General features: G+C 43.3%; 1 protein-coding gene across 1 annotated transcript in view; it reads left to right on the top strand.

Moving 5' to 3' along the window:
- Positions 1 to 9,179: 9,179 nt before the first annotated feature.
- EPRS (glutamyl-prolyl-tRNA synthetase) overlaps positions 9,180 to 27,779 on the top strand; it is a 75,260-nt gene continuing 56,660 nt past the window's right edge. The window contains exons 1-6 of the mRNA XM_015425356.1: positions 9,180 to 9,271; positions 17,518 to 17,602; positions 20,924 to 21,023; positions 23,674 to 23,830; positions 25,165 to 25,310; positions 26,739 to 26,833. Coding sequence (XP_015280842.1) covers positions 9,229 to 9,271; positions 17,518 to 17,602; positions 20,924 to 21,023; positions 23,674 to 23,830; positions 25,165 to 25,310; positions 26,739 to 26,833 — 626 coding nt within the window. The 5' untranslated portion in view covers positions 9,180 to 9,228. The remainder of the gene's footprint in view (positions 9,272 to 17,517; positions 17,603 to 20,923; positions 21,024 to 23,673; positions 23,831 to 25,164; positions 25,311 to 26,738; positions 26,834 to 27,779) is intronic.

Here is a 27,779-nt window from a genome sequence, read left to right on the forward strand (position 1 = left end):
AAAGCAAGCAGAGAGCTGAAAAAGACAAACTCGTGATCTTTTTAAGGCAGCTCAGCCAAGACCAGCTCCAGAGGACAGATGGGTGGGACGCCTGCTGGGCCCCCAAAGGTAGCCCACGGCCCAGGCCCATTGCCACCCTCAAAAGCACCTCTATTTGCATTTTGCAAAGATCAGAGGAGGCCTGTGACAAGCTTTCCACTGATGCAGCATCCAGGTAAAAGGAGCAAACCCTGGGTATGTTGCCCCAGAGGCGCAAATCTCTAGGAGCCAACCAAGGCCAGTTTTCTGGCCAAGGCACCTGAGTGGCTTCTTGACTTTGCTCAAGGAGGCGGCTGATGCACCACAGCGGACTGCCGGGGGAGTGGCAACCCACTCCGGCTCGGAGGAGGCAGGGGAGCCGGCTCTACTTCACCACCTACCCGGCAGCCACCCACCCATGCTCCTGGTCCGATGCTTGCCAGGCCAGGCACCACCTGGCCAGCATAGCGCTGAGTGCCGGGGAGCCAAGAGTCTCCGGCCATGGGCCCACCTGCACCCTGCCCGTCCCCAGACCTCCGCCTGGCTCCTTGTCAGCCGCTGTGGCATGGCCCGGGCTCAAGGAGGGCCTCCACCAAGCCAGGGGATGGCTCCACCCTGGCGTGCCCCGGGTGCAGACAAGCTGAAGAAGGCGGAGAGAGATGGTTCCTGGCCAGAACATTCCTGCACGTAGGACACGCGCGTGCCACAATGATGTCACCCAGACGTGACGTCAGCACGCTGGGCATGTCGCCGGGCGACGCTCTGGCAATTGGGCTGAAACTTCTGGCAATTGGGCTGAAAATTCAATCCTGGATCCTTGCCAGGTCAGTTTTAAGTGTATAAAAACATCTTGACCAATTATTTTCTAGTTCCTGTGAAATAAAGAATGGAACCATCAATCTTTAGCTTTTTTGTAATTTATGTTTTATTTTACAATATCGTAAAGTACAACCAAGTTACAGCAAATTACCAGAGTACAGTGCATTATACATAAAAAAACAGAGCAACATGTGTAATCTGTATCCAATGTAATTTCAAAATTGGGAATTCCCCAAGAATCAGCTTCTGCTTCGTAAGTATAATGATTTTTGTAACAAAAAGGTATTAGCTCTAAGTGTATACAATAACCATTCAATGTATAATTCCAGTAAGATTGGAGAAATAACGCTGAGTAAAAAAGTAAGTAACTTAACAACAAAGCATTATAGCTGAGTGTATATAGTTAACATTTAGGAGGATTTAAGCATCATATCCATTGTTGAAACTACGACCAGGAAGTGGGTATGAACTCTTCTCCAGTGAGGAAGTCTAGGATGGGATCCCATTTTTCCATAAATTGGTATTTGGTTGGCCGTAAAGAAGCATTGTTTAATTTGTGACACAATCCATTAAAAACTGGTCCCATAGTTTATGGTACCAGATTTGGGTATCAGATGGATTAGCATCCTTCCAACATGTGACAATGGATGTCCTTGCAGCATATATCATGATGTTTAGTGTTTTTTTGTAATAAGTATAAAAGTTTTTCTTTTGTAATAAGTACAAAAAAAGTTTTTCTATGTGTGTTGGCCAGTAATCAAGAAAAAGCCCTTCTGGGCAGATTGGCATGTCTATGTCTGTGATATGTTTGACTAGCTGTTGTATCTCTTTCCTAAAATTCTGAATTCTTTCACACAGCCACCAGCAATGTGCGAAGGTGCCAACCTACTGGCAACCCTTCCAGCACAAGGATGAGTGCGCAGAACTCATGTAGGAGATTCTTTGCAGGGATAGGTACTATTTCAACATGATCTTAAACTCTTGCAGCTCTATTGGTATTGAGTGGGGGAGGCCAGTTCATGATGTCCATATCGTGGACCATGTGTCATCATCTAAAGTCACCTCACATTCCTTCTGCCACGAGAGTTGGTAAGGCATTGGTTTGGGATTTTTGTCTTTTAGCAGAAGTTGGTACGTGGCTGAGATTAATCCTTTATTTTGTATATCATAAAATTTTAAGATCATTTCTAGCTCTGTATGTGGTTGGGCTAGGATAGATGTGATTTTCAGACAGCTGGCAACGTGTTGTAATTTTCGATAAAGGAACCATGGCACAGGCAATTTTAATTTGCTCTCTATTTCGATTTTCTTAAACAGACCCTGTTTGGACGCAATGTCACAGAAGTGAGATGGCCCTGCTTTTTTCCAAGAATCTAGGAAAGTGGAGTCACTCATGTCTGCGAACCACGGTTGATGAGTAAAGGTGGAATACCTCGACACTTCAGGTAAGTATGTTTTACGTATTGCTTTCTATAAGTTGAACATTGGTGTTAGGAACTCGTTAAGTCGCTTAAAGGCTGGGGGGTTTGGTTTCACATTCCAGAGTATGGAGTCTAGCGTATATGGATGGAGGAGGTCTGAACATAAACTGACCCAGTGTGTTGGGGATGCGGAACGTTGAATTTTACTAATATTTGTCAGCAGTGTCACCTTTTGGTAAGTTGTTATGTCCGGTAGCCCAAATCCCCCTTGGGATCTGGGTTTCCATAGTATGTGGAACCCTATCCTCGCCTTGCGCCCCGCCCACAAAAACTTCAGCAAAGTGTCTTGCCATTTTTTAAGCATTAACGTTGGTATAGCTATGGGAATGGCTCTGAATAAAAAGATAAATTTAGGCAAGAGAAATGATTTTATCAAATATTATTTGTCAAGCCAGGTTCAATTTGTCCCATTTGGAGATGGTGGTGTGAACTTCTGTGTAAGTCATGTTATGGTTGTGGTGTAAAATTTTGGTCAGGTCTAACGGGATCTTTATTTTTAAGTGTGATATATAATTTGCGGCCCAACTGAAGTGAAATTGCTGTCTGAGAAGAAATTGTTCTTCCTTAGGAATGTGAATCGGGAGTATTTGTGATTTGGCGTCATTAATGTGTAACCCCGATACCACTACAAAGGTTGCTAATGTTCGCATTAGAGCTGGTATAGAAGTTAAAGGTTTGGTGATATAAAGCAACATATCGTCCGTGAACAGCGATATTTTGTATTCAGAATCTCTAACTTTGACTCCTTCGATGTGTTGGTTTGTCCTAATTGCTTGCGCTAATGGTTCAACCGCCATGGCAAATAATAGCAGGGATAACGGGCATCCCTGTCTTGTGCCTCTTCTAAGATTTATTGTAGGTGACGTGGAGTCATTAGTCTTGACGTTGGTAGTTGGGTTCATATAAAGATCTTCTATAGTGTGTGTAAATTTGGGGCCGAATCCTATGTTCTTGAGTACTGTGAAGAGATAAGGGAACTCCACGGTATCGAAGGTCTTCTCTACATCTAGGGAGATAAGGTCCATAGTTTAGTTTTGATACCATGTTGAAGAAGATGTAACGTCTTTATGGTATTGTCTGCAAGGTCTCTGTGTGGGATGAATCCCACTTGGTCGGTATGGATATATTTAGATATAAATGTGTTTATTCTCTTAGCTAGGATAGATGTAAAAATTTTCATATCCTGGTTTAAAAGAGAGATTGGGCGGTATGACTTCTGGCATATGGGGTCCCGGTCTTTCTTAGGTATGACTACCATGGAAGCTTGTCTCCAAGAAGGGGGGATAGTTCCTGTGTCCAGTTTAATGTTGTCCAAAACCTCTTTCTCTGTAATGGGGTCTTCCATGGCTAACCTGTGTCGGTCTTCTAGTTTAATGTGGGCAGGGAAGTCTGCCATACTCCTTTGGAAGGTGTCATGATACACAGGTACTGCTTTGTATAATTCAGTATAATATTCTTCTAAAACATGTAATATATCAGTGGTTTTTGTGACTATATCCCCTTTTGTGGTTTTAAGAGCCTTAATCTGCTTAGATGCCTTAATGTCTTTTATCTTATGTGCCAAAAGATTCAGTGTCCGTGGTGACTTCACCCAATATTTTTGCTTAGTGAAGATTAGTTGTTTTTTTATTTTAGATGTTTCTAGCATGCTGAGGGCTTTACATTCTAGATTCAGTTGCTTCAGAATCTGTTTAGACCCACTTTCTTTGTGGCATTGTTCTAATGGTTTGATCTTATCTAGTATGTCATTTTCTACCTGTTGTTTTTGTTTTTACAGGAAGGAGGCTTTGGACATTATATTACCTTGCAGAACTGGCTTCATTGCGTCCCAGCAGGTCGTCGGAGAAACATACTCTGTGTCATTCTCTCGGAAATAAAGTTTTATGTCCTGTTCTTTGTATCTTCTAAAATCTGGATTCTCTAATAAAGATATGTTGAGAGCCCAATTTCTCTGTGTCTTTTGGTCTATCTGTGAGATTGTGCAGTCCATCCACGCATGGTCCGACCATTGAGATGGGACTATAGAAGTAGAAAGAATACGGTCTAACAAAGATGAAGACGTTAAAATAAAATCAATTCTGGTGTGCACGTTGTGTTGTGCCAAGAAATATGTGTAGTCTCTATCGTTTGGATGGGAGGTTCGCCATATGTCTAACAGATTGTGTTCTTTCAACAGAGAGGCCAATTTGGTGTATCTTTTTTTAGATTGTCCGGTATTGGGATTATGGTATGATCTGTCTAAAATGTTGTCCACTATAAAATTGAGATCCCCTCCCAATATAATATCACCCTCTGCAAACTTCCGTAATTTCTCAAGGGTCTCTCCAATGAAGCTCAGTTGCCCATTACTGGGCACATATATAGTGGCTATGGTCATCAAATGATCCTCAATTTTCCCTTTAATGAAAAGGTACCTGCCCTCTGGGTCCTGCTTCTTAGAATTGAAAGTAAAATGGATTTTTTGTGCAATAAGAATTGCTACCCCACGTGATTTTAAGTGCCTGATACAAGATATTGAGATTGAAATTTGGTGGAGCGAAATGCCATGGTTTCTGTTTTCTTGAGGTGCATTTCCTGTAGGAGGACTATGTCTGGTTTTTGTTTTAATATAGTAGTAAGAGTGTGTTTTTGTTTGATGTTATTATTCAGGCCATGTACATTTGATGAAATTATTTTGATACCTGCGTCCATTATGTCACTATGTAGATATTAGGATCTTAAGAATGTATAATCACTAGGTCAAACAAGGTAGAATTCCTCAGGTTTCTAAGATTTGTCTCAGGTGAAGAGATCGTAGCAATGCTAATGGAGTGTTTCTTTTGTGAGAAATGAGATTAATCAAATGGGTATGTAGAACAGATCTTGTCTACTTATCCAGAAGTGTAATTTAGTTATTACAATTGTGTATTTCCTGGGCTACCTGCAGTCACAGTGTGTGACAAAAGTATAGCAGTGCAAATTTGGGAAGTGAACACTAGAGGGCGTCAATTATTCAGAATAGACTGCGGACAATACTATAGGGAAATGTGTTCTGATGCCTTTAAATTCCCCGTGTCACTGAGAGAAGAATACTCCTCCTAATTTCCTGGTCTCGTCCTCCACATATGATAAATAAAGTGTTTGTAATGTGTGCTTGATTTACACAACAAGTTGGATTGAAAGATGTGCTGGCAGTTCTAAATTTGTACAACTCGTAGCAAGTTTCAATCCCTTTCTGTTACAGTTTGATTTCCTCTTGTTTGTGTCTCCCCCCTCAATAAGGAGTTGTAAGTACAATTAATAAAAGCGTAAACACTAATCAGCAATCAGATAAATTAATTCTTATAAAAATAGTAATTTTAACTATAAAACAATCAGAACAGTGCAATTAATTAACTTTAAAATCAATTAAAGACTCTATACTCTCCCACACTAAGATGAAATGTGTGAGAGGCTGGGTTTCCATCTTGGAAAGGAAACAGTCCCAGCGACTTTTCCAAAGAATCTAATCTCTAATAGGACCTAGTTAAACCCCCCAACAATCCACCTGCCCTCCCCTCCCTCCCCGACACCTTGCGTGTGCAAAATACTAAAATATATTTGATGAAAGCCCAACAAGAATACAATGTTTTTAAGGGAACTACTACTAGTGAACCTTCCCACGTGGTGTCTGAGTACTCATGATTAGCTTTGTAACTGCGGGGCTCCAGTTTACTCTTCTTTCATTAAGAGTAAACCTAAAAACATATGCTAATAAACTTAAACATATACCATAGCAGCTTCTTATACTCTGTTCTATCAGTAAAACAGAAAATCTTAAATGGTTTATGACTCCTTGAATGTAAATAGTCGCCTGGAGTCCTCCTGTTTGAGTGCCGTGTATATACAAGGTATATAGCAATAACAGTGAACATACAAGCAAAGTTGGCTTCACTACATTTGTGTGAATCTGTGTGGGTGCAAGACGCTAGTCTGCAAACCTGCCGCTAAATATTAATTTGAAGGCATATGTTAAAGAGACCAACTCTAAAACTTAACATCTACTTATATTCTAAGCTACTAAGAACAATTCCTAACTTGCCTAAGATATTTCTAACAGAAAAAGTTCTGCGATCTCACAGATTTGTCCCGTTTGCGCATCGCAGCTCCAGCGGAGGTGGAGAAGGAGAAGAGTGTCTCCGCTTTTGCGATCCCTTATTCAAGTCCATGGGAACTTCTAGATCTAGAATCTGGAGAAGCTTGGAGCCGTCTTCAGGGTTAGATGTTCTGTGCATTCTTCCTTTATACGAAAATTGCAGCACCAGTGGTGATGATGACCATACATATTTGATGCCGGCATCCATTAAGCAGTTTGTAATAGGTTTAAGTTCGTGCCTTTTTTGCAGGGCTTCTTTTGGAAGATCGGGATAAATTTCTATGACAGAGCTTTTGTAAGTAAGACCACCTTTGTTTCGTGCCATCTGTAGGATTCTGTTCTTGTAGCGGAGATACAGAACTGAGCCCTACGGGGGAGGGCGGGGTATAAATTTGATAAAAATAAATAAATAAATAAATAAGAATGTCCCTTGAAGGTCTTGTCTTCACTATGGCGGGAGATCCGAGTCGGAATGCTTTAGTTAAGATTGGAGAGATATTATTTTTCCACTCCAACTTGTTGGAAGTAGCCATCTGGTTAAGTGTGCCATTAAATCTTCTTTCTCTTCTACCTTTCCCCCCAGCCCTCTCAGTTTAAGGTTATTTTGTCTGAGACATATCTAGTCGCAAACTCCTTTCAGCAAGTATATCCTCCGTTACTTGCATTTCTGCCTGATTTGCCAGGCTATTATTCATTGCTCCTTCAGCTACTTTTTTTTTGTTTCTGTCAGATTTTTTTGAATGACATCTAGATGGTCATATAGCGGTTTGATCAGAGACGTAATTTTGTCCAAGAATGTTGCTTCCACAGTGTGCAGTGCTGAAGTTAGTTCTGCCTTTGTGACTGGGGTAGCCGTGTTGTAGTTTCCGATGCCTCACGTCGCCAGTTTGGGAGTCTTGGAGAATTGTAGGCCCGGCAGAGAAATAGGCGATTGTTGGTCCTCTGTTGATTTCTCCATTTTGGATTTTTTGAGATTTGGGTGCAGGTCTCTGTGTTCGCTTTTCCCCATGTAGCTGCAGTCGTCAATGTCCGTATGATCGGTGTGTCAGGGCAAAAAAAGGGGGGGTGGAGCGAAGAGTTCAGGTGGCCATCAGATGCTGCCGGAAGTCTCATCAATCTTTAGCTTTGACAATTAATTATCATTATGCTTTCTGTTATTCCAATTAAAAAGCAAAGTCTTTTCTTCTTTAAGGCTGAAAAGGCAAACACATATATATAGAGATATTGCTTATAGATTCCAATACTTCAATATTGATATGTTACAACACTCTAAGCTTATTTAAAATTACTACAAATCAGAAGCTGGAACGAAGTCTGAACTCACTCTTTGAAGTAGAGAGGTTCTCATAAATCTTCAGCTCTGACAGGTAGAAAGTACATCCTAAATGAAAATTGGCTAAGTTGCCTGGGACAGAAACATCTGCAGTTAAAATTCCTTTTCTTTGAAGCAAGGGCTGGAACATGTCAATTAAGTTTGATTTAATACTGTGCTTAGTGATTTAAGGTAAAGGTTCCCTTGCTCAAAAGCCAGTCGAGTCCGACTTTAGGGTTGTGGTGCTCATATCCGTTTCAAAGCCGAAAAGCCAACGCTTGTCCGAAGACGTTTCCGTGGTCATGTGGCCGGCATGACTAAACACCAAGGCGCACCAAACGCTGTTACCTTCCCACCGAAGTGGTACCTATTTATCTACTTTGCAATTTCTTGCTTTCGAACTGCTAGGTTGGCAGGAGCTGGAACTAGAGACGGGAGCTCACTCCGTCATGCGGCAACTCGGGTCTCGAACTGCTGAACTACTGACCTTCCACAGCCTGCAGTTCATTAGCCACTTGAGCCACCGCAGCTAATTCTCCAGGAGAGCCCCAAAGAATCTCTCCCAAAGGTTCCTGGAAATCAACAATAATCAATAGAAAATCACTTGAACCTTTAATTGTTCTCTACATTAGCTTCAAATTTGTTTCTGAGTTCAGTTCAATGTGCCGGTTATGACTTTTAAAACCCTTCATAGCTTGGGGCTCACATATCTGCCGCCTCCCTTAAGTTCCCATGCACCACCTGCAGTCTTTGGGCTGCCACCCACTTAGAGTGGCCTACCTGTCATCGACCAGAGAAGAAGCAGGACCTCCCCCATAGGAGAAGCTCTAGCTTTCAAAAGTGTATAAATACAATGACAGTTTTAAAAATGACATTTTTTAAAATATACATTGATGTTTCTCAGTAGGGCAGCTAGAAGAGAGTAGTTTATCTGGATAAATTAGGAAATATAAACCATGATCTTGCTGATGATGACAGATTATTTTGTTGATGGTAGGTTAACTGAGAGGTGTATAATTTGTCTGTACAACCCTTCCCCTAAGGAGCTTGGCGTTTGTGTGGCTCTTCCCCCCCACTGTATCCTCGCAATTACCCTTCTACCAGGTAGGTTAGGGTAGGCTGGAAGTGCATAGCAGAAGGTTACCCCGCTCCATGGTTGAGGCAGGGTCTCCTCTGACCACACTAAGGTGACCCCTCAGGCTGCGAATAGGCCATGTGCCGGGGGGCGTTCGCCTAGTTGACGAGCGATGTCTATTTTGGGGAGCGGGTAATGTACCCCCCCCCCCTTCTGGCGACTGAAATACGTCTGCGTGGATGGAGGCGGTGCCATTCCGTGTGACAATCCAAGAAGGCGGGACGGAGGCCGGGGGAAAGGCTGGCTGGGGGAGGAGGCGGTTTTCCTCCGCCTCGCAGTGAGTCGACGCCGTGCCGAGTTCCCGCCCCATTCTTCTGTCGTGTTGCTGGTCGCTTTCGCCTCCGCCAGAATGGCGCTGAGTCTGACGGTGAAGTCCGCGGACCCCCCTCTTGGTAAGCGTTTCGTGCCAACCCCTACCGTGTGTACACAGGCCCCGCGGTGGCCATTCATTCCCCTGAGCCACCCCCTCCCCGGTTCTTCCAGAGGACGGCTGAGGCGGGGCGTGTTGCTGCCATGTTGCATCAGACGGCGCATGTGAAGCGGCGGGCCCGTCCATTCATCACTACAGTCACCCTTTCTGGGATGCAGCAGCGCCTCGGGAAGATGTTTTTAAGCACGGCTCCGGTGTGGGGGAGCAGAGGGCTGACCCGTGCCTCCCACACACACGCTCCGAAGAGATGGGTCGAGACTGAGAAGGAAGGGGAGAGCGAGCGAGACAGATGGGGCAGTGATGGGGGAGAGAAAGAGCTTCTAGATGAGCAGGGATGGAAGGAACCAGTAAGTTGAAGAGCAGTCAGATGTGAAACGGGGAAAGAAGAAGGTTGGGTGGGGGGCATGGGTTGAGTGCGGCTGACACGTGGCGCGAATGGTGGCAGAGCAGGGAGATTGACAAGTGGGAAATCTTCTCCGGGTTAGATAGGCCAGACGCTTCTGCCTTGTGTCTCTGGATTATAGTTATCTCTTAACGCCCTTTAATCACCTACTTTCCAAACAGTCGAGATGATGAAGGATGGCATATAAGGGTAGAACTTTTTTCTCTTTTCACTTATCAGTAAAGCGTGGGTTCGGTTTTGTAATTGTCCGCACAGAGCCAAAGGTGATAGTGGTTGGAGATCAGTGATGGAGCATATGAGTGGCAGGTGTGTATGAATTGTTGGGGTCTCTCCCTTACACACACTCACTCCCCAATCTCGGATTCTCCCTGAATATATGTCAGGGGTTTTTGTGTGCTGCCGCCTCTGCCTTTTATTTAATGCACTTAGGTATAGATAGAAAGAAGTTACAAAATAAATCTCAGATTTCAGATCAGGTTAATTACTGAACAGTTGCTGTTGTACATAGTAAACTCTCTCATCAGTTGCTGAGGATATGTGCTGTACTAGCTGGACCTGTATCTTTCACTTTTAGCTTTAAGATCTTCCTCACTCAGTCAATCATGCTTTAAAAAGGTAAAGGTAAACGTTCCCTTGCTCAAAAGCCAGTCGAATCCGACTCTACGGTTCAAAGCCAAAGAGCCAGCGCTGTCCGAAGACGTTTCTGTGGTCATGTGGCCGGCATGACTAAACACCAAGGCGCACGGAACGCTGTTACTTTCCCACCGAAGTGGTACTTGCAATCTACTTGCAATTTCTTGCTTTCAAACTGCTAGGTTGGCAGGAGCTGGAACTAGAGACGGGAGCTCACTCCATCATGTGGCACCCGGGTCTCGAACTGCTGAACTACTGACCTTCCACAGCCTGCAGTTCAGCGTCTTAACCACTTGAGCCACTGCAGCTCCTCACTCATGCTTTACTCACCGCCTAATCTGTAAATAAACCATATTTTGTAGTAACCTGATGTTGCAGTGACTTGACCAAGTGGGACAAACCTGGAGGAGAATTCATCCGTTGTGAAGAATACTTACGAGAACACAAGCCCTTAAGGATATTATAAATGTCACAATAGGGCTTTCACATGGAGTTTACTGTGTCACTTTTGGGAATTCTGAACAGGGTATTTCCTTGCTAAATCAGGGCTGCTTAGTAGCTCAGGAAGATTTGTGCTTAGTCATGGGGTTTCTGTAATTATAGGATGCCATCTGTCTGCAAAATTGACTATAGTGTAGACTGTAATAAATAGAGTGAACTTGCTGGAATGACAGCTTCAGTCACTTGAAAACAGTTGAATGTGCAGTACTGGTAATGTTACATATCTTAACTATTTATCATTTACTATTGGCTGTGAACTATACATTGAGTGAACTTTTTAGGATCATGGAGTATTGTGTGCTGATAGAGCATGATGGCTTGAATACACATAAGCATATTCATGTAAAAACTGTTGATATGCAGCTTGAGTCTGTATATGGTTACTTGGCAGCTACTCCTACGGGGCTTAATGGGATTTACTTCCATATGATTGCAGGCTTGGGCTCTGTATTCGAATGCATTCCTCTGGGCTCCCCTGCCTTTTAATATCCTTTACCTGGAATAATGAGGCTATTTGAGTGCTGAATTTGCTGTTAAGTGCAAGTGCAGCTTTCCCATGAACATGTTTAACCACTAGGTGATGTTTAAATATTTAATCTAAAAACAGGAGTTTCCCAAAAATGTTAGTCACATTTATTATTTGGTTACTGTGCAGCATGCTCCTATGTGTGCTTCCTCAGAAGTAAATTCTAGTACATTCAATGTGTGCAGGATTGTAGGCAGTTTCATAAATGATTATTCCCAATGACTTACTTATTAATTCACAGATAAATTTTCATGTCACTCTCCCCTTGTCTTTTTGTCTTATGTATCCAAATAACTGTAGCAGCCCTAAGAGCCCAGACTAGCTTGATCTCATCAGGGCTTGGAAGCTAACCAGGGTTGGTACTTGAATGAGAGACCACCAAGTAAGACTGGGACTGCTATGCAGAGGAAGGCCATTGCAAACCTCCTCTGCTCATGCCTTGAAAACCCCATGAGGTGGAACTTCATGGGGTTGCCATGAGTCAGTTGCAACTTGATGATGTGCTTTACCTTGCAAATAAGTGTAGACACCATTGCTCATGTTCATGTGTGTGTATACTTTTTACAAAGTTGTCTTCCTGTTAGGGCTAAACTGCCTGTTAAATTCTCCTCCATTCAAACAAGCCATCTTGCAGCACAGTCTTAAGCAGCACGGTCCTAAACGGAGTTATGTCCTTCTAAACCCACAGAGTTCACTGGACTTAGAAAGATGTAACTCTGTTTTGCATGGAGCCGTTAGTACAAAATCTTTGTAGATCTTTACATTTAAGGACTTGTTAATAAATGAAAGTTGGAGGTTGTTCAACCACATACGTTGTACTGTAATTCTAAACGTTACCTATGCAAATAAGGGTTTTCAGCGTATGTAGACAATATTTTCTTATGCAGTGTTAGTTGTAGACCATAATTTATTTTACATCAGGTGGTAATCCTGAGGCAATATTTGCTACAAATTATAAACATTTTAAAATTTTGGAAGCATGGTGTTTATGCACTGGACCAAAGTAGTACAGTAAGACCTTCTTGAACACTGTGGTTGTGCTAATGAAAGTAGTGCAAAAAGAGAGAAGACATATTGATAACCCAGATTCTAATAGGGATGTTTTCACAGTGTAGCATTTCTTACATATGAGTGACATATGAAGTAGTAAACAGGAGGAGGTAGCAAAAACCAGCTGACAGTGTCCTTGCTGGAGTGTGTTGGGAGGGTCGCTTTACACAATGAGGCTTCCTCCCAGGAGAGTTATGGGAGGTGGCTGTCTTGCTCACAGCAGTGCTGTGCTGCTTTTGGCCCAGCAGTATTTACTTGCTCCTTGGAGCTCCTGCCCAGCTCCTCTACCCTCTAGAATTTACACACAGGATGAAGAATATTATGATGAAATAGCTTTATTTATTTATTCACTTCATTTATACCCCACTTTTCTCCCCAGTGGTAACGTGAAGCAGCTTACATCATTCTGCTTTCCTGAAATTTATCCTCACAAGAACCCTGTGAGGTAGGTTAGGCTTAGAGTGTGACTAGCCCAAGGTCACCCAGCAAGCTTCCATGGCAGAGTGGGGATTGTAATCTGGGTCTCCTGAATTGTAGCCCGATGCTCTAATCACTATACTATTATTATTATTAGTAGTAGTACGACTAATACTACGCTGTTGTATCAATTACCAAGACTGGTGACAAAATGCATGGTTTACAGTTCCTGCTTCCTGATATTTTTAGAATAGAGCTCAGGACTGTAAGCCTGCCATCCCATTACCTGTTTTGGTGTCCTAAGGGAGGGCATGACAAACTTTCCTTGGACCTAGGAGCCAGCCCCCAAATTAAGGCACCCAGACTAATCCATATCAAAGATAATTTTGTTCTCTGTCATATTAAGCAAGTTAAGTGGTGCCTCTAAGTCATGAATGAGATTGCCAGCTTGCTGGAAAAAATGCCTGGTCCATATACTAAAGCCCTGAGGTGGTGGAGGAAAGTGCCCTCAAGTCACAGCTGGCTTATGGTGACCCTGTAGGGTTTCCAAGGCAAGAGACGTTCAGAGGTGGCTTGCCACTGCCTGCCTCTGCACAGTGCCCCTAGACTTCCTGGATGGTCTCCCATCCAAATACTAATAAGGGCTGGCCCTGCTTAGCTTCTGAGATTTGATGAAATTAGGCCAGCCTGAGCCACCCAGGTCAGGGTAGAGGATTGATGGGACATTATTTATCAGGTGATGCAATTTACCTTCATGCTGTAGAAAGCTTCGACAGTCCGTTTCTACACATTAAGCCTCTTTTAAAGAGACTAAACACTTTCTCCACACCAGTTGGCAACCCTACGTTCAGCAGTTCAGGCCCTACTCTAAAAGGTAAGAATATCGGTTAGGTGTGGAGGGCACGGCTTTTACCTCAGTTGGCCCAAGGTCCTGGAGTGCCTCCCTGAATAAGATGCAGTCGCTTCTTCCTCTTCTTCTTTCAGATGGAGGACAAAATGTTTTTGTGCATGTGAGAATGGTTTCTTGAAGAGGCACAGCCCGAGACAAACTTGGGAAGACTTTTGCACAGTGCCTTAGTTCTCCTCCCCTATGGGAGCTAAGCCCATGTACGTGTCATTGGAATGAACATTCTTCCCCAGTGTTGCCCCGTCTGCATCTTCTCTCTCCCCTTCTTTGCCATCTTGCTTGTCTCAGGATTATAAGGTCCTTGGGGCAGGAATTTACCTTCTTGTGCTTTGTAAAACAGTTCTGTGTAATAAAACAAAAACTGTTTGATTCAGCTGAGTAGAAATAAACTTGGCCTGAACTAGTGGGATAGCCATGTTAAATTTCTGTCAACGAAAGTAAGACTGATCTGGCACCTAAAGACATGTATTGCAAACTCACGCCTCTTTTATTTAAGCTAATGTAGGACAGGCCAGTTGGTACCGCTGGACAGCTAGGGAATGAGAATGGAAGTAAAGGAAGAAACATATACAAGAGTGATTCTTTTTTCCAACTCAGGCATGGAGTCCTTTGATGGATGGTGATAAATAGATTTCAAACAGGAGCCTTCATGATTGTGAATCAGTAAATCTGGACCATAATCCTGTGCATATACTTAGTACACCAAGCCTGAATATAAAAGCACTCGCACTCTACTCTGTTATTTGTGCTCTGAATGATTTCAACACCATTTGGCTTGAAGAATTGCTTCCCTCCCCAGGTCAGGTCTCTCTATCCTCACTCCCAACAAAGTTCCCAACAAAGGCAAAAGTTGTCCTGTGTGGTGGTGGTGGTACTGCTAAGCAGACTAAGGGTATGGGCAGTGATTGAGCTCTGTTTGCAGCAGTGCTTGTATTCTAGCAACAAATTGTCTGTCAGCTGCCTTAGATAACGTTGCCTTAGATACAGTGGGTCCTGATCAGCTGCCTGACCTCCCTGGGAGTGAGGGGCACCACTCTTGGATGATTCTCTTCATTCCTCCAGGGACACCCTCAGAGGGTTGCTTTCAGGGGGGAGAGGCCTTCCAGACGAGACCTGGATTGTGAGGTCCCACAGGGTTCGATCCTCTCTCCAATGTTACTTAATATACATGTGCACCTCTTGCAGGGTGCCATCAATATGCTGATGACATACCTTCAGAACTCCCTCTCCCATTACGACTCCCTGCGTCCCCATCGGTCATCGTCTCGGGGCCTCTTGCAGATGCCTGGCCCTAGCATGGTTTGGCTAGCTGTTACTACGGGAAGGGCTTTCTCACTTATCACCAGTGTTCCCTCTAAGCTGAGTGAGTGTGAGCTAGCTCACAGTTTTTTAGCCTCCAGCTCACACATTTTTGTCTTCGCTCAGGGAGGATGGCTCCAGAACAAGCTAGTTTATGCAGCAGCCAAATTTCTCACTCACAACTTTAATGGCAGCAGCTCACAAAGTAGAGTTTTTGTTCACAAGACTCCACAGCTTAGAGGGAACATTGCTTATCACCCCTACCCTGTGGAATGCACTCTCTGATGACACCTGTGCCCTGCGGGAGTTGCTTCGTTTCTGCAGGGCTTGCAAGGCAGAATTGTTCAGGTAGGCCTTTGGAGGTTAACCAGATGTTCTGGGCTGGTTCAATATTGATATGTATCTTACTTTTATATGTATTATGTGGTTTTTCTTGTTTTTTAAACTTATTTATGATGATGTTTAAGTGTTATAAGTCACCATGAGAACCTTTGGGTGAGCAGCGACTAAAAAGACAAATAAATAAAATTAGCTTTGTACCAGAAGTTTTTAAGGGCATTCCTTGTATGGGCTGATTCCTCTCCCTACTGGTGCGACCTTATTTTCTTCCTGACTCCCCCTTGCTACCCTCCTCCTCCTTTTAAATCCTGTAAGGGAGTTAACAGGCTGAGGACCACTGGAGCTGCAGATGCCAGAAGCAAACTTCAGGTTGCAATGGTGACCTGGCCTAATTGTTGAGGCCTGCCTTAAAGTATCTCAGAACTGTGAACATTTATAGGGCTAAATTAAGTATGTGATTGGGGGAATAGCTATTGAGTATAATGAGTATATTAGAATTACACATGACAAACAGTACACATCACAAGCAATATGGCTGGATGACCTTGGGCAAGCCATAGTTCTGATAAGAGCTGTTCTTGAAAAAAGAGCAGTTTCTGTCAGAGTTCTGTCAGCCCCACCTACCTCACAGGGTGTCTGTTGTGGGAAGGGGAAGCGAAAGAAATTTGTAAGCCGCTCTGAGTGAAGAGCGGGGTATAAATCCAGTCTCCTCCTCCTCTTCTTCTACAGTGTTTCTGTCTTCACAGTGTTTTTTTTAAGTGCACATAATCTTTTAACATTTGGTTCAGATATAATATCAAACCATGTTTCAAAATATGGTTTGATTTCAAGACATAAGGCAAACCTCAATTTATGCTCCTTGCTTCTTCACCTAGTCCCATGGGAATCCCCAGAAGCTGTTCAAAATGCTTAGCCTTGCCCAGTGGGTGAGTGCATATGTAGACATTGTATTGTTTTAGGTGGTCTCTTCTGCAACCGAAGTTGTGTTTTGCAGCTTCCCCTCTGTCTTCTGGTATAAGCTGTGTAGCATAAGAAATGCCTAGGGGGATTTTCTTTTTAAACCTATGAACTACAACAGGTAACTGATAGATTTCCACATGGCCATTTTCTTTAATTTAAAGCAGCAGCTGGTGAGGGATGGATACATGGCAGTGGGCAAACCAAAAATATAAGAAGGGAATTCCTTGGGGGACTGCAGCCAGTGTGGTTTCATTTTTGGGATGCTCTAGGCAACGTTCTCTGAGGTCAGGCAGTTTCCAGGGTCAGAACAGTGTCTCAAATCAGGGTTTGTTGGATGTAAGTTCAAGCCAAGGTCCTGCAAAACTGTGGCTTCAAACTACTGTTTCATATTCTGGTTTGTTGGCCACACTAAAACCATGGCTTATTGGTTCTGGAGTAAGTCAATGTTGTTCAGTCAAGTGTAAAATAATAGCTTGAAATTGGGGTGTTTGTTTTTTTTGCAGTCTTCACTCTAAACTGGTGCAATCTGTTTTTAATTTTTTGCTTTAGTATGTTTTAATTAACTATTTATTATTGTGTTTTGTGCGATGCCGAATGACCTAACTATTTGTTGTGATCTGCCTTGAGCCTGTTCACGAGGAGGGCAGAATATAAATTTGAAAAATAAATAAATAAATTCACAGTTAAAAATCCTTTTTTAAAAACTATTGCAACTTTAGTAAAAGTCAGCAGGATTTGGAGAGATCTACCCATGACTTTAGGAATAGGCTTAGATTATAACTGAAGTGAAAGGTTGGGCATGATTCAGCTAATGTGGCTCCTTTGATTTAATGAAAGAGGATTAAATCAGTAGTGCATTAAAAAATTGCGAATCATGCCCTTGCATTGTGCAGCACTGTAAATTATACAGCATTGCTAGGAAATGAATTTATAGCCAATCCTTGCTGAGGCCATTGCTGAAGATTACTTTGGGTTTTCACTCTTCTATTCTACCCTAAAGACTTCCAGGACAAATAAACCTGTTTATATAGGATCAGTTGATTTCTTCCCTGAGCATTTTGGTCTTGGAGTGATAAGGAGAAGTGCTGAGTTAAAGCTGCTTTAAAAAAGAAAGGAAGGAAGAAATCAAATTCTTTTATTCTGATTATGAATTATTTTCTTTTTAAAAATCAGGAGCCTTGCTGACTGCAGAACTTGTGAAGGATCAAGTTAAAATTTCAGTCGAAGAAGGCAAAGAAACCATCCTGCGGGTATCTGAGTAAGTGCCTTGCATCTCTGCCATGAGTGCTTTTAAAAGGCAGTTGTAACTCAGCCTGTTGAATGGCAAATGGAAGAAATGGTGATACAGGATTAATGATTGCATATACAATTGCTATCCTCTGCGTTCCAAAATTACCCTCCATTTTTGATTGCTACTATTACTGTAAAAGCCCTTGTTCAGCTGAATGAAGCTGTCATGTCAGTGCATGGGGGAGAGGTGAGTCTAAGGCCAGATACGAGGGTCTAAGGCCATGAAGGGCTTTGTACGTGATAGCCAATACCTTGAAGTGATGGGCAGCCAGTGGAGTAATACACCCTGTGGCATGGGCCTTGGGCAACACCACAAAAAAGAAAGGGACTGAATTTTAGCCACGGTGATGGTAGCGAAAGGAAAAAGGAAGGCAAGACCATGGCTTCCCTCATGGTGATACCATTAACTACATGGTGGCAGAAGTTTGCAGCGTTCATCAGAGTAGGGAGTAGTGCATTGGGCTCTATACACTGAAAGTCTATGGGCTGGATCCAGTGACCGAATACACAGAGACCTTTAGTGGAATGGATCTCTTCCTGCCTTCCCCTTACCCAGCCCACCTGCTGTTTATCCTGAATCTCTTCTCTGAAGGTTGGGAGAGCCTTGTAATCAAAACAGACCACAGAACAGGGGGGTCTGCAGCAAAAACAGGGGATTGGGAAGAATTGCTTCTGTTTCCCTCTCCTGCTGAGGCGAGTCATGAGCAAAAGAGGGAGAAAGAGACTCAGGCTGCAGCCCTCTCCCCCCCATCCTGTGGTATGTTTTATTTGCAAGAGTCCGTCCTCAAAGGGGTTTCAGGATAAAAGGACATGCTGCTTCTGTGAGGGAAGGGCAGAAAGGCACTGTTCTGCTAGCTCCTCAGCTCCTTTCACCAGCTGGATGCAACCCATTCTGTCTCCTCTCACTTCATTCATGAGTGATCCTTAATGTCAGTTGGGAAATGGCATTGTACGATTGTTTCTTGACTGGACATTCTGACTTTCTGTGATTCACTTACTTGACTGAAAGCACTTACTCAGCGTTTTATGCCTTTTGATTGGGGATGCTAAGACGATGTCAGCATAACTTAAGTTTGGGTGATTAATGAGTTAACATTCCTTTATAGAACTATAGGGGTGAATGAAGTGTCAGCAAATTATGAGCTGTAGTTAAAGAAAAAAGCAAGGATAAAAGTTCTGAGTTATGTATCTGTGGTTGGTACAGAATTTATTTTGTATCTGTGGCCCTGGAAGGGCATTCACATGTGCACAAAAAGTCATGTGCATATAGCAGGTGCTTTCTGACACACATACTCCCCAAACAGAAATCCTTCATACTTCATATCCTCAGCTGCTTTTGAAACATCTCCCAGTTCCATCAGTGGCTTGTTTATTAAAAAGTAAAGGTAAAGGTTCCCTTGCTCGAAAGCCAGTTGAATCCGACGCTAGGGTTGCGGTGCTCATCTCCGTTTCAAAGCCGAAGAGCCAGCGCTGTCCGAAGACGTTTCCGTGGTCATGTGGCCGGCATGACTAAACACCAAGGCGCACAGAACGCTGTTACCTTCCCACCGAAGTGGTACCTATTTATCTACTTGCAATTTCTTGCTTTCGAACTGCTAGGTTGGCAGGAGCTGGAACTAGAGATGGGAGCTCACTCCATCATGCGGCACCCAGGTCTCGAACTGCTGAACTACTGACCTTCCACAGCCTGCAGTTCAGCGTCTTAACTACTTGAGCAGCTCTGGCTTGTTTACTTGAGTATATTTCTAAAACTCCTTTCAAACATACCTCACCCCCAGATATAATTTAAAACCAAATACATGAAATAACAAGTAATTAAAACAGTGAATAGGAGCCACCTCCTCTCTTCCAGCAGCAGCAGCAGCCATAGCAGCCCCTACACCCAGATGGAACAGGTAGATCTTTAAACTAATACAGAAGCCCCCTGAGTATGTGGTCATTCTCCCCTTCTTGAGGAGGTCATTCCATACTTGGATGCTATAGCAGAAAAGATCTTCCCTCTGTGCCCCAGCCAATCCAAGCCTAGTTTCCTAAGGAAAGCCCCTTGTGCAGATCCCAAGTCCCTCTTTGGACAGTATGGGGGGGAGGAGGGGGGCACCCGGGGCAGTCTTTCAGTTACTCAGGAGTCTACAGTAAATAAAAAAAGTTCATGAGTTTTTGTGTGTGTGTATATCGAGGCAAGTACAAAGTACTCTGTGGATCATTTTGCATTTTCATAGTACAGCAGAATATTTTTTGAGTGATCCATTTGTCCTTGCACTAAGCTCAGCTCATTTATAATTCTTAAAACTGATTCTCCATAACAGCAGTATCTCTTTAAGTGATACTTGTAATAAGAAGCATTCGCTCAACAAGTTTCCAAAGCTGCCTTGTACTGAATCAGGCCCATGGTCTAGCAAAGTCAATATTGTCCACTCAGACTGGCAGTGGCTCTCCAGAGTCTCAGGCAGACGTCTTGATTATCCCCTACTGCCTGGTCCTTTAACTGGAGATGCCAGGGATTAAACCTGGAGCCCCCTGCATGCCAAGCAGATGCTCTGCCACTGAGCCTTGGCCCTCCCCCTAGTCTGAGTCACCAATGTCGCACTGAAAGGCCTGAAACTGTGCCCGTCAACAAGGTGTTGATAGTATATAAAAATATTTAAAATGTTTCATTCAACAAGAGCAGCTACTTAGAAATTTATTATTGTGCTTAGCTGCCGAGGCAAAAACTATCGAGCCCTTTTATGACATCCGAACAGCTTAAGGCAGTGAAAACCAGAGCAGCTGTGATACTTTCCCCCCTGCAAAACACCTTCTATCAAGCCAGGACTAGCTGGACAGTATATAATGTCAAGCCATGATTTGTGCTTCAAGGGGAGGAGGGATTATATAAGCAAGCACATGTAATATGCTAGTTAGTTAGAGCACGTTTATCTCAGAATCATACCGAAATCTATTCAGTGGGGTTTAGGATGTTCTTGGGATTGCACTGTTAGATACTTCCTGGTCTGTGACAAACTGTCACTTGTTTTACATCTGAACTAGAAGAAAAATATTGTAGATTATTCATTAACTGAAAATTGTTAACATCTTCTGTAGTTTTTTTTGTCCACAAATATATAAATTAGTATAGTAGGGACAGTTATAAGTAGCTGAAAATACTTGCATGAGTTTATTTAATTTGCTTGAAAGTATACCTACTAATTACATTCTGTGTGTAGTTGCTAGTTTGATTCTATAATTTGTTCTAATATAGTTACATTCCAAGGGCAGATAGCCTCATATGTGTTTCATTGTTTTTATGCAGTCAAATTACATTCACTGATGCAACTTCCATAGCTCGCTATCTGGCCAGAATTGCCCCTTCTGCTACATTATATGGATCAAATTTGCTGGAACACACTGAGGTGGGAAGAGTCTTTTGTATTAGAATTTGATTGGAATTGCATTTTTTCTCTACCTGACGAGCCTCTTAAAATCACAGAATGCTATTGTTTGTTGATCTTGGCTTTTATAATGTAGTCTGACTGATATTTGTCCACTCTTTTGAGATCAGGGATTTACGTGCAACTACTCTTGCAGTTAAAAGGTCTGAACAGGAGAAGATATTTCCTACAACCCACTTCAGTCGACATCATGGCTGCAGCATTCTGTACCATTTGACGTTTCCAAGTACATTCCAAGGGCAGCCCCACATAGACTGCAATGCAGTAATCTAATCTAGATGTTACCATGGCATGCACTGCAATGGCTAGATATTTTCTGCCCAGGAAAGGCCACAGCTGCTTAACCAATTGAAGCTGGTAAAAAGCACTCCTAGCCACAGCTGCCTCCTGCTATTCCAGGCAGAGGTGTTCTGTGAAGCATATGGTTGAGGACAGCAACGGTTTTTAACAGCAATCGGTGTCATTAGTTTGCCTTCTCACTCTTCCCCCCTCGGCTGAAGGGGGTTAGAAATTTATGTATTGTGGTGCCATATAGGTTTTATGACATCACACAATTTCTGTATATTAGTGGATTGTATTTTAATATATTCTTTTGTTTTAAACTGTTATACACCACCCTGACCCTGCTCTGTGGGGAGGGCAGTATAAGAGCCTAATAAATAGATAAATAATAAGCCTGGGCCCAGGAGCACCCCCAGACTACGGACCTGTTCCTTCAAGTAGAGTACAACCCCATCCAGAACAAGTACCACCTTAAATCCTGGGTCAGTCCTTCCACTCACTAATAGTCTTTTTGGGATTAAGCTTCAGTTTATTTCCACTCACTAATAGCACTTCAGTCTTTTTGGGATTAAGCTTCAGTTTATTAGCCCAGATCCACCCCAAAATTGCCTCCGTGCACTGGTTGAGGGTTTTTCTAGCCTCCTGGGACCTGCCATGAGATAGAGCTAGTGTATTGGGTGACAGTTTAGCCCAGATCTCCAGATGACTTCACCCAGTGGTTTCATGTAGAGGCTGATAAGCATGGGGAACAACGTACAGCCTTGCAGGACCCCACAGTCTAGTGACCAAGGGGCTGAGCAGCAGTCCAGCAGGACTATCAACTGAAATCTACCTTCCAGGTAGGACTGGAACCACTGAAAAATGGTACTTCCTGGTCTCAGCCCTCAAAAGCAGTCCAGAAGGATCCCATGACTGATGTAATTGGGAACTGCTAAGAGGTCCAGGACAATCAGCACAGTTCCACCCCTTCTGTCCATCTCCTAGTGCATGTCATCCACCAGGGTGACCATGACTGTTACAGTTCCATAACCAGTCATGAAACCAGATTGGAAACGATTCAGACAACCTGATATACATAGGAAAGCTTGGAGTTGCCCAGCCACTGCCCATTCAATCACCTTGCTAAAGAATTGTACTCTTGTGACTTTGATAATTATTCAAATCTCCTGGGTAGATTTTTTTTAGCCGTGGACTCACAATGCTAGAGTGGCCTCCCCATCTCTCAAGGAAGATTATCTACATCTCAGACTCAGTCAGCCAGTCCCCCCCGCCCCCCCGCCCCGCAGATTTAAGTAGCCAGGAAGGGCAATGGTCGTACACAAATGTCTTGAATTTCCAAGAATCCTGACCACATTTTCATATTGAATAAACTGAAAAATGTCCCAAACAACTGGACAAGTAGGCATCCTGGCACCATCTGATCCTGTCACTGCTAACATGGAGCTTGGGTAGCTATGGCAACCTGCAGGGCTATGTGAAAACTGGTATCGGTGGCAAAGATGCGGCTGTAGCCAGGAGAAGGAGGGGGCGGTGGCATCGATGAGCAGGAGAAGCAAGGACAAAGAGGAGGGGAAAAGCAAGGGGAAGGGGGGTGTTGGAGCACATGTGGGGAGGGAGCAGGAAAATGCGGCTTCTCATGGGGTCTCCCTTTTGTTTCTCTCCTAATGATCAGTTGATGGATTAGTACTATGGGCTTTTCAATTTATTTTAAATTTTCTAAAATGAACGCACTTCTTTACCTTTCTCGATTGGTCTTTCAAAGTGATTTAAAATGTAAAAGAGAGACACTGCATTGTCTTTATTAAGACAGATGTTAGTCAGTTTTTATATGCTAGAAGAATTATTACCTTCCAGTGAGGAACGATTCTTATGCTATACATATTAAATTGAAGATTAACAAATCGTCTCAGTTAAACAGTGAAAATTTTACATCAAGACACACTCATTTTTTCTGCCCACTGATATGCTAACCTCCTTTGGAAATGGGGATTAATTTTCTGTCTCTTGTAAGATTAGATGTTTGTGTATGGGTCAGAGTGGTATCGTTTGCAGCAGTATTATAAGTGTATGAAGAAGAGCCAGGAAGAGGAGAACTGCAAAGAAAATTCCTGTGTAAAGTTTTCTAAGACACTTAAAAGGGAATGTGATAATATGTTCAAATACAATATTGCTTCCCATGTTTTAAATAATAATGAATTATGCTAATTTAATAATATATTCTAATAACTAGAATTTTCCAAGTGGCAATGGATATAATTTTTGTTGGCCATCAGTCATAGCTCCTTCTAATTTACTAAGCATTTCTGTTTAAATATTATCTTTCTCCAAGATTGATCATTGGCTGGAATTCAGTGCTAGAAAGTTGTCTGATCCAGCCTATTTTGCTTCAGCAATTGAAGAACTTAATAACTCCCTTTCTCTGAGGACCTACTTGGTTGGGAACTCTTTGAGCCTTGCGGATTTCTGTGTCTGGGCAGCATTAAAAGGTAAAAGAAAACGTAGTAAATATGCTAAATGTTTATTTGTGTGCATGTATATGTAAATTTGTGTCCTCCTTTGCTCCTCAAAGGGGACCCAAAGTAGCTTGCAGCAGCATTCTTCCCTCCTGTGTTCTATTATCAGAACAACCACCATGTAAGGTAGGGTAGGCTGAGAGAGACTGACTGGCCCAAGGTCACCCAGCGAGCTTCCATGGCAAAGTGGAGATTTGAACCTGAGTCTACTCGATCCTAATGTGACACTGACCTCTCCACCAGCATAATCATTCATTCATGTGTTCTAGTGGAGCACATTTTGTGGTAAGTTGTCATAACAAAAAACAAAAGGCACAGATCCAAATCCAAGAGTCAGTTTCGTGTAGTGGTTAGGAGTGCGGACTCTAATCTGGGAGAACTGGGTTTGATTCCCCACTCCTCCACTTGCACCTGGCTGGATGGCCTTGGGCAAGCCATAGTTCTGATAAGGAGCTGTTCTTGAAAAAGAGCAGTTTCTGTCAAGAGCTCTCTCAGCCCCACCTACCTCCCAGGGTGTCTGTTTTGGGGAGGGGAAGGGAAAGGAGATTGTAAGCCCCTCTGAGTCTCCAAGTGAAGGGCGGGGTATAAATCTGGAGAGCCACTGGAGAGCCAGTTTGGTGTAGTGGTTAAGTGCGCGGACTCTAATCTGGGAGAACCGGGTTTGATTCCCCACTCCTCCACTTGCACCTGGCTGGATGGCCTTGGGCAAGCCTTAGCTCTGATAAGGAGCTGTTCTTGAAAAAGAGCAGTTTCTGTCAAGAGCTCTCTCAGCCCCACCCACCTCACAGGGTGTCTGTTGTGGGGAGGGGAAGGGAAAGGAGTTTGTAAGCCGCTCTGAGACACCTTTGGGTAGTGAAGGGCGGGGTATAAATCCAATCTCCTCCTCCTCCTCCTCCTCCTCCTCCTCCTCAAAAAAACACCTCCTGTAATTCTTCACATCTTTGCTAATTAACTTAGTATAAGCATCAGGGGTTTTTTTACCGTGGAAATTGTGACATCTTTGTGTAAATAAAATATTTTAATATATTAAAGTCTCTTCATAGAAAACATTCAGTATAGCACAATTCACAAAGCTTTCCCTGTTGTGGTTTGCCATTTTCATCTGAGAATAATCTTGTATTTTTTCTCAAAAAGCATATGGTGTAAGCTTGGCCAATTTTTTTCCCTTTCTGGCAGTAGTTCACTTTTTTGTAATAGAGCTCCAGGTATTACCCTGAGTGTTGTTCATTGAGAGTCATGAGGGTAATATATCTTGTCAAGCCTTGTATTGGCTACTTATTAATTAAATCTGTGTTATTTCTCAGCAGGCAACAATCAGTGGCAAGAGCAGCTAGTTCAAGCCAAGGCTCCAGTTCATATAAAACGCTGGTACAACTTTCTTGAGGCTCAACGTGTTTTCCAGTCAGTAGGTATGCAGTGGTCTGTAGCTGCTCCCGCTCCCAAGGCCAAAGTGGTAAGTTTTCTTCTTTGCTGATTCGGTATCTCTGGCTCAGGTTCTGTTGCAGTTTTGGCATCTAAGTAAGACTAAGCGCTAGTGGTTTTATCTGCAAAGTGCTGATCGAAAAAAGGTCACTGGTGGCAGCTGCATAGCCAAACCTATATTGATATGGAGGATCTGAACTGGCACTATTATTGGCAGAGTTCCTTAAGGAACCAGGAGGAGTATTTACATTGTGAATGGGAAGCTGCAGTGATTAATGCAATTAGGCTGTATTAGATTTAATTGGTTAAGAACCAAGTTAAATAAACAAATGTTTAGTTTTGAATAGAGTAGGTGAGATGTTGATGTTAGCTGTTATGGGGAGTCACATAGCCACCCTTACAGTGTTGTCCAGTGTTGACTTTAGGATGTTCTCTGGATTGATAATGTTGCAATGTGAGACAGTGGCTGCGGTCACACGGAACATTAGCCACGCTACAGAGACGGAAGATAGGCGGATTTTCCGGGCGCAATCTCACCGGCACATCTGGGAAGTGTAGCGCTCCCGTGGGTCACCCGAGGCTTCCTGCCGAATACGCGCAGCAAAAAACTAGTACCTCGGAGGTACTAGTTTCCGGAAACCGCGGGGCAAGGGCGGGCGTCTGATCGCGTTTCCGGTGGCATCCGGCGCCTGCCCATGTTCCCTCGCAAAAAGCTTTCCCCCCCCCCCAGTCTCCATGGATGCGCACAAGCACCCAACGGAGCATGTGCATACTTCAATGTACAGGGAAAAAACCCGTTTGCCCTGGAGGAAGGCGAAGAGGCGACAGCTTGTCCAACCGTCCCCAGGAGCCGCATAGAAGGCAGCTCAGAGTCGCCCAGAGCGGCGATCCCCCCCTCCGGGGGACCTGCCTTTCAGTTTTATTGTCAGGACTCAAGCTCCCTCTACCCCACCCCTTGGCCACGTCCCTTTCTCCCTTCTCCTCCCACCGAGTGCCCTTCTGGGACGTGTAGTCCGTTTCAGCCACTTCTTTGCTGCATGGTTGTGTGATCGGCACCTCCCCCTTATACACGGGACCTTTACGGGACCTCCAGGAGACGTCTGCTCGTGCAACCGTGCGTTATTCTGCCCCGGGGCTAACAGCTACGCTTCCCCCCGCATTTTCCTGCCCGTGTGACCGGAGCCAGTGAGTTGCATCCATTGTTTGTTTTTTTTCTGCCAGTGCAAAAGCACTTCTGCTAGGGAAGATGGGAGTGTGATTTTTTTTCCTGATTCCTCTCACTGTATCATTCCCAGTGCTGATTACGGAGGGGGCAGTGAGGGGTACAGATCCATGAACTGAGGTCCATTCACAATTGGTTGGATACCTGAGTGGAGGTTCATGCAGCCCATTCCCAATAATTATTTAGTAGCTCTGCTGTTATGATTGTTAACGACAATGGTATTGTTTTAATATTAAGGCTGCAGATAAGAAACAAGATGTCGGGAAGTTTGTTGAGCTCCCTGGTGCAGAGATGGGGAAGGTCATTGTTCGATTTCCGCCTGAAGCAAGCGGGTAAGATGAGCACATTTAATCCATATTCCTTTCACGAGAGATAGGTGACCACATTAAGAGGTTTGTCTTCTGCAGAGTCCATTTAAGAAACAAGACTTTAAAAATTAGATTGTGTAAATGTCTTTTCAAATTTAAAAAAATCAAACTGCTTGCTGTAAATGCTGCTCTTACATAACTGAAATGGAATGTGTCCTGTGAAACAGACAATTCAGTGCCCATTCTGTACTGAATAGATTACTGTTAATGCATTTCATATAAGTGGTTGACTGGTGGGACACACTGCCATACTGCCATTAGGGCTTGGATGGAATTAAAAGAGGGTTGGACAAATTTGGATTAGGTAGACTATTGGTCTGAACCTGCACGACTACTCATTGTCTTATGCAAGCATTGATTTGTTATCTTGTGATATTTGTGAACACTTCAGTGTTGTTTTCTGTACCAATTTTATTTAAAGATGCAAATATTTATAATATTTCTATATCTGTGGAGGCTTTAATTGATAGTTCACTTAAATCGGGGGCCTTGCAAGAAAATGTGGAAAGAGTGGAAGAGATGAGCGTTCCCTTCTGCACAGCTCTGCTAAGTCTCAAAGCGTTATATAATCCCATAAACCTTAACCAATATTGTCCTGTCACTTTCTCCAGTACTTCTTGTATTGGGATCAATTTCCCTTGAGAATTATACAAATCTTTCAGTCTAAAAAACCTTCCCCCTTTAACTCCTTCCAAAGAGTTGTCTCAAAATTTTTAAATTCTTGACTTAAAGATTCAAGCGGAGCCCTTTTCGAAGGCATTGGTATCCAAACAGATTGTTTCTTTCCCCAAATCCTTAATGTTGTCTGTCTTGGACCTATCACATTTTCAATTTCTTTTTTTACCCTCTGTGTAAATATTCCAAAACTACCTGCTCCTCCATTTGTAGTATCCTCCCATCTCACCCATTT

The sequence above is a fragment of the Gekko japonicus genome, unplaced genomic scaffold (genome assembly GCF_001447785.1).
Source record: "Gekko japonicus isolate JY-2015 unplaced genomic scaffold, Gekko_japonicus_V1.1 scaffold153, whole genome shotgun sequence".
NCBI classification, from domain to species: Eukaryota; Metazoa; Chordata; class Lepidosauria; order Squamata; family Gekkonidae; genus Gekko; species Gekko japonicus.